The sequence below is a fragment of the Delphinus delphis genome, chromosome 1, assembly GCF_949987515.2.
Source record: "Delphinus delphis chromosome 1, mDelDel1.2, whole genome shotgun sequence".
Classification (NCBI taxonomy): Eukaryota; Metazoa; Chordata; class Mammalia; order Artiodactyla; family Delphinidae; genus Delphinus; species Delphinus delphis.
Window position 1 is genome coordinate 37833042 of NC_082683.1, and position 9513 is coordinate 37842554.

The window sequence follows — 9513 nt, forward strand, 5'->3', positions numbered from 1 at the left end:
CGCTCGTATGCTCACAAACACACCTTGACACACACAGCTGGCAATAGAGGCACATTCTTTGCAAAGGCACGTTCAGCCACATGTCTGCTTAGATCCCCATTCTCTTGGTGTCACAAACACTGACCATAAGAGGCACACAGAGCCACATACACCTCTCGCTCAGGCACTCATGGTTTACACTGGAGCAGTGAAATCTGTCTTTCATGCTATCCTTTTCTGATCTGTGCCTCTACCTCCCTCTCCAAGGATCTGGCTTCTTATACCTTCCAAGATGTTTCCGGAGATCCTTTTCCCTGTGCAGACGGGAGTGCAAGGCAGGAAGTTCCCCCACCTCGTAGGCCAGATCAAAAGCTGAGGCCAAAGACGGTGTGTGTTGCCGACCTTGTTCTGTCCTTCCACTGTCTTACTCTGAGGCCTGCTGCTGTCGCTGAAGCCTATCCCTGGGAGCATTCAGTCCCAACCCTGCCCTTATACCCTACATAGTCAGCTGGAAACACCTTGGAGTGGGGTAAAGAGTTGGAGCAGAAAGGATTGTTATTTGTCTGCTGTTTACCACCCGTGGCCCTTAGGAGATGCAGGTCCGGAGCCAGCCAAGCTTCTGGACTAGTTTCTGGGCATTTCTAGAGGATCAGAAAGCTGCCACGTTGACAAAGGTGTCTGAGTACTGAGGAGAGGAAGGAGAGGGAAGAGTGTGAGGAAGGCAGAAGTTCTGGAAGCTCCACTGCTCCTCGATTCTCCTGTTTCCCCAGGCCCTCCACTTCCAGCCAATACATCCTCCGTTAAGGCTCTCAGCCTGAGGGATGCCTGCCATCAAGACCCCACTATACCTTTGGGGTGATAATTCACAGAAGGTGTGTCCCCCACAGTGCCTGCACAGGGCTAATGTGGGGAAAACTTGAGTGGCCCCGTTTTTCTCACCCCGCACCCTGGCTCAGGGCCCTCGGCTAACCTTGCAGTGGAAGGATCCACACCCTGGTGGTGGCAGTGTGGGTGTTGTTGATATCCGTGGCCATGGTGGCAAGATTGGTGGCTGCAGTGGTGGCAGCTGGGCCTTGGGATTTCTGCCGGTACCTTCTGCGGCTACACTTAAACATCCTGGGAAACCGGAGCCGAGGTCAGCCCATACCTGGCCTCTGGTAGGGGGAAATTACGCCCCGGGGCCGGGCTTCCCTGGTGGCGCAGTGGTTGGCAGTCCGCCTGCCAATGCAGGGGACACGGGTTCAAGCCCTGGTCGGGGAGGATCCCACATGCCGCAGAGCAGCTGGGCCCGTGTGCCACAACTACTGAAGCCCACGTGCCTAGAGCCTGTGAGCCACAACTACTGAGCCCATGTGCCACAGCTGCTGGAACCCGTGTGCCTAGAGCCCGAGCTCCGCAGCAGGAGAGGCCACCGCAGTGAGAGGCCCGCACACTGCAACGGAGAGTGGCCCCCACTCGCCACAACTAGAGAAAGCGCACGCGCAGCAACGAAGACGCAACACAGCCAAAAATAAATAATAAATAAATAAATATATAACAAGCCCTGGGGCCAAGGGGCACAGACAAGCTGAGAAGGCCCCATGGGCGCAGGGAACTTCTGTCATGTGCCTGATGGTGCTACTGGCCAGGGCAGCTGAGGCCTCGATGACATACAGAGTCTATGTAAGAGTAATGCTGTTTATTACAGGTCCTGATCCCCAGCCCCTCCCTTAGGGGCCAGGCTCCCTCACAATTCTCTCCATGGGTCCAGCCAAAGAGCCAGAAAACCTCAGCTTGGCCCCTTGGAAAAAAGGAACTCTGAGTAAAAAAATTCCTCCCTCATTTTCTCACTCATCCACATTAACAATGTTTATTGAGTACTTACTGTGTGCCAAACACAGTGCCAAGTCCTTTACAAACATAATCTCATCTAATCCCACAACAACCCTACAAGGAGATTCTGTCATTATTCCTATTTCATATACAGTCGATTCTTGTTATTCGTGGTAGTTAGCCCTAATAAAGTCACCACAAACACTGTATTAGCAAATATTGAGCCAATGCTCCCAGGAGGAATACAGGATTAGATTCATACTAACCTCTGGTCACAACATTTTTCAACTGAACAATACCTAGTTTATTTGTGTTTCTGTTAAAGCCACTTCATTTAAAATATATTGACGTCAATAACATTGAACTCACAGCCAACAAATGGCCAACGTTTGCCTGAATGAAGTTTATCTAACACATGTATTTTCTTCATAAGGCATATCACAGCCTTCTTGCACTTCGGAACACTAGAGAGCACTTCAGCACTACGCTGGAGGGAGTCTTTAATAGCAAAGTCACCAACAAAAAGCACAAAAATGCAAAAAACATGACAGACACTAAATAGGCCGCAAAAAGAACACTTGTTTACATTGTGAGAGCTGAAACAAGAAGGCAGAGCGTCCCCTTGTTCAACCTCAGCATGGTAGACAACTCAAATTTTTTGCAGCTCTGCGCATGTCCATGAATGACCACAAAAGTGCTGTGAGTATTGGTTTGGAGTTTTAAATCATTTTTAGTGAGTGGGTAAATTCACAGATATGGAATCCATGAATAATGAGGATCAACTGTACAAGGAAACTGAGGCTCAGTTAGGCTCACACAATTAGAGGCAGGCAGGGATTCAAATCTGGGATGGCCGAGGCCCAAAGCCCAGACGTTTAACTCCTGCTATTCTGCAAGCATTCATTCATTCAGAAATGTGCACTTAACCTTCTGTGCCTCTCTTTCCCCATATTTAAAAAGCAGACGAAAAGAGAGTCTTATCTCATAAGATTGTTGTGAAAGGAGAAAAAAGACTTACTATATAAGTGATGCATTTAAAACATGATATGTACAAATGTTAGTGTTAACAGCCTTCCTCTCTCTCCTGTCTCTTCAACTGCCTCCTCCCATTATAAAAACAAAACAAATTTTAAAATCTTCCATCCCACACCCCCTCTGGCTGTGACTCTCCTTATGCTGAACTTTTCACTCTGTGGTCATTCCCTTATGTCCCAGAATGGGAAGAAAAATCTCATTTTAAATCCCACTTGAAAACCCCATAACTACTCTGTTATACAGACCAGGAAACAGAGGCTTAAACCCAAGTCTAAGAAATGCCCCTTGGGTCACACAGCTAATAAGCAACAGAACCAGGATTCAAGCACTTGGTCTGAGTGACTTAAAAGCCAGAACTTTCCCAGCACCTCGACCTCCAGGACCAGCAGCCCCGGAAGGATTGACGATGATGGGGATTACCGAGCTGTAGAACTTGGTGGGGAGGGGTCGGGGGAGGAATGGGGGCAGTGCTTTTGTGTGACCATGGTGCCCCCTGCTGGCAGGAATGGAAGGGGTGTATGCAGAGTGCTGAGAGGACTGAGGAGAGAGAAAGGGTGGGGAGGGAGAAGAGTGAGGAGGAAAGACTCAGGGGAGGAGAAAGATGGGTTGAATGTTTTTGGGTTTTTTAAACATCTTTGTTGGAGTATAATTGCTTTACAATGGTGTGGGGTTGAAGTTTTGTGGAGAGAAAAAGACTAAAAGATTAGGAGTCGTTTGCCACTCAGAGGAGGGGGCAGAAAACTCCAAGCCTTGGCCGTTGCCTTGAAAGCATGTGTGGGCATGCCTGCGTGAGTGTGTGTGTGTGTGTGTGTGTATGTGTGTGTGTGTGTGTGTGTGTGAGAGAGAGAGAGAGAGAGAGAGAGAGTGTTTCAGTACGTACTTCAGATGTTGCTCTGTTGATTGTTGCTGGGAGTCAGTCCACACAGTTCAGAGTGTGTGTGTGCGTGTGTGAGTGTGCATTCGAGAGCACTAGGAGGTGTTTGTGTGTGTGTGTCTGAATATACAGCTTGGGCAGATGTGCGTGCCTCGAGCATGCAGGGTGTGTACGACAGTATCAGCAGGTGCAGGGTAGGAAGCGCCTGTGCGCTGCCGTGGTGGAGGGCACACAGTTCTAGGAGGCCACTTGCCCCACCCCCAGACCTCTCTCTCCTTCAGGTCAGGAGGGGCGTTGCCCATGGCTGGCGTTGCCAGGAGGAGCCCCGAGGCGGCTGGGGCTGTGAGGACAGAGCGCCAGGCAGCAGGGGGGCAGTAGGCGCTGGAGGAGGCGGACGGGCTGCGTGTGGGGTAGGCGGGCGGGCAGAAGGAGGCCTTTAAAGCACCTGCCCCGCCCACAGGTGAGCAGTGCTGTGTGAGAGCCAGCTCCGTCTCCCCGCCTGCCCACTCAGTGGCAGTTCCCCGGAGCTGCAGTTCCCTCTGGAGCCTCAGCAGATCCCTCTTTCAGAACTCACTACCAAGAACCCTGAACAGGTGATGGCATAGGATAGAGACTATCCCGTGAAGTGAAATCAATCTGGAAACAGGTTTGGGGAGTTGGAAGGGCCATGGGGAGGGTCTTGGAAGAGTCTAGGATTGGTTTCGGGGGGAGTGGAAAGCCCAGGATACACAGGTGCCAGGGAAGGGCATGGAGTGACCCTGTAGCGTGGGAGTCAGGCTTGGGGTGCCAGTAGAGGAACCTGGGATGTTAGGATTTCAGAGTGCCAGGTGTTGGTAGAGGGCCTGGGCAGTACAGAGGGATAGGAGCGTCAGGATGGCAATTGGGAAAAGTCCTGAGGTGTCAGAGTCCAGATGCAGGAAAAGCTTGGTGATTATGTGAGTCCAGGATGCTGGAGTCTGGTGTGTCAGCCCAGGTTGGGGGTGGGGGCAGGGAGCAAGGTCCTAACACACACATCTGCCTCCCAGGAGCCACCATGCAGTGCTTCAACTTCATTAAGACCATGATGATCCTCTTCAATATGCTCATCTTTGTAAGTGTGGGGGTTATGGGCTCTTTGGGGTTCCCTATAGGAGTAGGTCTTAACCTGAGCAGAGCCCGAACTGGGGAAGAGGAGACTGCTATGCCCAGATTCTTCCTGCAAGTTGAGGAGGTGCAGAAGTTTTCCCAAATGCTGAGTCCTGGTCCCAGTAGCAGCCTGGCTGCCACACAGTTGGGGTGGAGAAGGTTAGGGGCATCCTCTCCCTTCCAGGAAGCTTCAGCTCAGGCAGGCTTACAGCAGGGCAGAGTAGGCTAACAGGCTGGGGCCCCAGTGAGGGGAAGGGGTTTGCCCAAGGTCACCTCGTGTGGAAGGAAATTCAGTGGCCTCTGTATGATGGGGAACCAAAAGCACAGAAGGCCCAGAGACATCGGAGCAGAGTGTCAGCTGCAAGCAGCCCTTATTCATTCAACAAACACATTGCCTAAGACCCTGTGCTGAGTGCTGGGGTGACAGGTAAGCAAGCCCTTTCTCTGCCCTTGGGGATCTCAGGTCCAGCCGGTCAGATAGGCAGACAGTTTTGACATAGTATACGTGGTCTTAGCACAGGGGTCCATAGGAGGGGCTTGAACCCTGCCTGGTCAGAGAAGACTTCTAGGAGGAAATAGCTGAGGCTAGGAATTTGCACTGAGTGAGGGGGTTGGTAAAGCATGCAGAAAGGCCCAAAGGCAATGAAATCAAATATTGTTCAGAAAACCAGGAACAGATTATATAGGGCATGTTTGAGGAAGCTGAGCAATGAGGCATGAACCCTAGAGATGGGCAGAAATGGACAAAATGGACAAAGGACAAAGCCCTTGGATGGTGGCTAAGGGATGGAAGAAGGGGCAAGGGAGACATCATCTTGGAGATGATGACCACGTCTCTGGCAAGAACAACCTGGGGGATATCTCACAGGCAGCTGTGTACCCAGTGGGGTTGCAGCTCAGGATATTTGAAAGTCATGTGCCCATAGGTGATTGTTGAAGCCATGGGAGGGGTGAAACCACTCAGGGAGAGTGAACTCCAGGAAACTCAGCTTACAAGGGATAAACAGGGAAATGGTCACCAGGAAGCAAATGAAGAAAGAGCAGCAGGAAGCAAACCAGGAGGGCGAGCGAGGTTATCAGGGAGGTCAAAGAGGATCCACCCATGACTAAGCACATGTCACCAGAGACCTTGGCGCCACATGAGAGTGGGTTAGGGTGAGTGAAAGGGGAGGAAATGGAGACATGAAGTATAGATGAATTTGGAGAAATTGGGCTGGGGGGGAGTAAACTGTGACTCCGATGTGGTCTGTGCCTTGGGCTTCCTCTGGTTTCAGGGAACTAGACTTTATCCATGTATCTGAAGAAGGCAACAGGACTGAAGGGATTTGGAGAGCAGGGGCTCTGGCCCGAGGGGGTTAAAGGCAAATCTGGTTTGGTTTCTGCTTCTGTTGCCCTTGCCTCGCCAGACTGGGCAGGGCAGGCCTCAGACTCCTTGAAATTTGACCCTGTAGGCTAAAAGCCCAGCTTTCTGTCCTTGGGCAAACATGCCTGGGATCCACCCACCATCTGCCACCTCACTCCTGGTTCTAGCCTCAGTTTCCATAGCTGGGAAGTAGGGACTGGACACCTACCTAGGCAGTGTCAGGCTGATTTATCCACTGAAGCTCTGGATCAGCAAGGCTTTGCTCTAAGCTGTGGGAACTGGGCAGTGCCCTCCTCCCCAGTCTAGGCTTCAGGATTCCCTCTGAGCTGGGGGTTGAGCCAGAGAGCCCCTAAGAGCTCTGGCTGTACTTCCTCTCTGGTGCCTCAGTTTCCACTTGGGTGGCAAGGAGAAGTCTAGGCTGGTTCTGGAGGGAAGCCAAATGGGGCCTTGGGGTGGGTATCCCTTCTCACCACCGCCCTCTCCAATGTTGGGAGCAGGTGTAAACCTCAGCCATGCCTCTGTTGCTATGGTGACTGTGGAGACTGCTCAAGGCTCCCACCCCCCTGTTTCCACCTATCAGAGGACAGTCGTTCCAGGCACCTGGAGGGGGGAATGGAGAGGGGGGCGGGGGGGAGGGGGAAGCTGCTGGGGGGGATGTTCACCTACTTTTTTCACCCCTAGCTATGTGGCATGACCCTGGCAACAGAGAGGGAAAGCCTTGCCCCTCCCCCCACCCTTCAGCTATTTCTGGAATCCCTGATCCCATTTATATCTGCCTAGGTGTGCAGCCTGGTGCTGGCTATGGATGTTCCAGCTCCCATCTTTCTGGCTCTAATGGATGTTTTTCCTCCCTACAGGATGAGTTTTTAGACTCCATAGTCAATAAAGGGGGAAGTTTCTCGTCTCCCATCTCCCTCACTCAGTTGCGTGGTAGGGAGCTGCTTGACGACACTGTTTCAAGGCCTGCCTCTCTGTCTCCAGCTGTGTGGTGTGGCCCTGTTGGCAGTGGGCATCTGGGTGTCAGTCGACGGAACATCCTTCATGAAGATCTTCGGGCCACTATCATCCAGTGCCATGCAGTTTGTCAACGTGGGCTACTTCCTCATCGCAGCTGGCGCTGTGCTCCTCACTCTTGGTTTCCTGGGCTGCTATGGTGCTCAGACTGAGAACAAGTGCGCCCTCATCATGGTGTGTCAAACCCAGCTCCACAGGCCCGTAACCGAGACCCAGGGTCCCTCACCCTTGACACCAGGCCCTGGGGATCCCCAAGCCCTGCTCTGGACTCCAGGGGCCTCAGCCAGTGGGGCCCCTGACTTGTTTTCATGTGGGGGTGGGTTAGGGCAAGGAATGCATGAGGGACTGTCTCTCCCTAAAACTCAAGATCCCTGTTCTCCACTCAGTTCTTCTTCATCCTCCTCGTCATCTTCATTGCTGAGGTTGCAGCTGCCGTGGTTGCCTTGGTGTACACCACAGTGGTGAGGAGCGGGGATGGGGCAAGGGGGGAACAACTGGGCAAAGCACTGCGGATGGCCACCCTCCCTACCAGGCCCTAAACACTGACTTTCCCCCACCCAGGCTGAGAACTTCCTGACGTTGATGGTAGTGCCCACCATCAAGAAAGAGTACGGTTCCCAAAAAGACTTCACCCAAGTGTGGAACTCCACCATGGAAGGGGTAAGGTGGGCTGGGGGAGATTTTGGGGTGAGGAGAAATAAGCAAGGCCCCACTGACCATCTCTTCTCCTCATCTTCAGCTCAAGTGCTGTGGCTTCACCAACTACACAGATTTTGAGGACTCTCCCTATGTAAAAGAGAACAACGTCTTTCCCCCATACTGTTGCTTTGACCGTGACAATGGCACATTTGTGGAACCCTGCACTAGTGTCGAGGCCCAGAACCAGAAAGTAGAGGTATAGGTTGGCCTGGGAGGTTGGGCTGCTTTAATGGCCCCGGAGAGCTGAATGTGAGTGGGGGCAGCTGCTGACTATAGATGCTCTCTCCCCTCCAAGGGTTGCTTCAATCAGCTTCTGTATGACATCAGAACCAATGCAGTTACCGTGGGTGGTGTGGCAGCTGGAATTGGGGGCTTAGAGGTAAGGAGGGGAGGAGGTTGGGGCAGGATATCCCCATGGGCTCAGGGCTGCTTGATCCATGTCTGAGGCCTTTCTGGAAGAGACAGACTTCTAACAAAACTTCATGTTGGGGCTTCCCTGGTGGCGCAGTGGTTGAGAGTCCGCCTGCCGATGCAGGGGACACAGGTTCGTGCCCCGGTCCGGGAAGATCCCACATGCCGTGGAGCGGCTGTACCCGTGAGCCATGGCCGCTGAGCCTGCGCGTCTGGAGCCTGTGCTCCGCAACAGTAGAGGCCACAACAGTGAGGCCCGCGCACCGCAAAAAAAAAAAAAAAAAAAAAAAAAAAAAAAAAAAACTTCATGTTGAATGTCTGGGGGCCAGGGGACTAAAGCTTAAGGACCCTGATCATGTTTCTTCCTCTCTGCCTGTTCCTTTCTCATCAGCTGGCTGCCATGACTGTGTCCATGTATCTGTACTGCAATCTGAAATAAGTCGGCTTCTGCCTCCGCCACTGCTGCTGCCATACAGGAACTGGGAAGGGGCACCCCAGCACTGCCAAGAGGCAGTGATCAGCGTGGAGACAGGATCTAACAGTGTCACTTGGGCTGGAGTGGGCCTGGGGCCAAATAGGCAGCACCCCCTTGAACCTGTGCCAGACTTGTCCTTCCATTGGTGATGTTGGGGCCCACCTATTTCAGAGCCTCTAAGGTAGCCAATCCTCTTGCCCATTCCTCCAGTCTGTTTCTTAAACCCTTGATACCCTCTCAGGCCAGGGGGGTGGGGTGCTCTTGGTGATCCCAGTACTCCACAGGGGGGATTAAAGGCACTGCACCGACAACACGAGCATATGCAAAATCCGCAGTCACCAGGCAGATGTGTAGAAAGCACTTCAGAACTCAAAAACCCATTAAAATGTTTCCATTTGGACTCTTTTCGTGTATCCTTCAGGAGAGGGACCCATCATGCCTCAACAGGCCTCAGATTCCTGTGGGGCTATTGACTCAGAAGGCTCCCAGAAATGTAGCAGAATGGAAGTAGCACGGAGGTGGGTGGCTATTTCTCACCTTCATTCGGATGCCAGGCCTGGGAGGGAGCCTAGCAAGGATGGCCAAGAGGACACTGAGGGAGGAAGCAGGGGCTGAGCCAGTCTGCAGTCCTATAATGTGGGAGGACTTTGGCCTGAAACTGCCCTCTCCTGGGTAGGAGCACTGGGCTGGAAAGCTATGAAAATAAAAAGCTTGTGCCCAAGTGGG

General features: G+C 52.5%; 2 protein-coding genes across 2 annotated transcripts; one reads left to right on the forward strand and one right to left on the reverse strand.

Moving 5' to 3' along the window:
- Positions 1-620: 620 nt before the first annotated feature.
- P3R3URF (PIK3R3 upstream open reading frame) lies at positions 621-3311 on the reverse strand. The gene is given in 3 exon segments (XM_069540058.1): positions 621-664; positions 950-1197; positions 3247-3311. Coding segments are annotated over 3 exon segments (357 nt in total).
- A 1422-nt stretch (positions 3312-4733) lies between these two features.
- On the forward strand, positions 4734-9068 carry TSPAN1 (tetraspanin 1). Its single transcript, XM_060004731.1, has 7 exons — positions 4734-4790; positions 7170-7376; positions 7589-7663; positions 7764-7862; positions 7942-8097; positions 8197-8280; positions 8704-9068. The coding sequence occupies exons 1-7, from the start codon at positions 4734-4736 to the stop codon at positions 8749-8751; spliced, it is 726 nt and encodes a 241-aa protein (XP_059860714.1). The 3' UTR covers positions 8752-9068.
- Positions 9069-9513: the final 445 nt, after the last annotated feature.

Excerpts from the sequence above, each read along its gene's own strand:
- TSPAN1 (XM_060004731.1), top strand. The coding sequence starts at position 4,734 with ATGCAGTGCTTCAACTTCATTAAGACCATGATGATCCTCTTCAATATG. Across the intron at positions 7,664-7,763 it reads CCTTGGTGTACACCACAGTG|GCTGAGAACTTCCTGACGTT; the intron begins GTGAGGAGCGGG and ends TCCCCCACCCAG. Across the intron at positions 8,098-8,196 it reads CCCAGAACCAGAAAGTAGAG|GGTTGCTTCAATCAGCTTCT; the intron begins GTATAGGTTGGC and ends CTCCCCTCCAAG.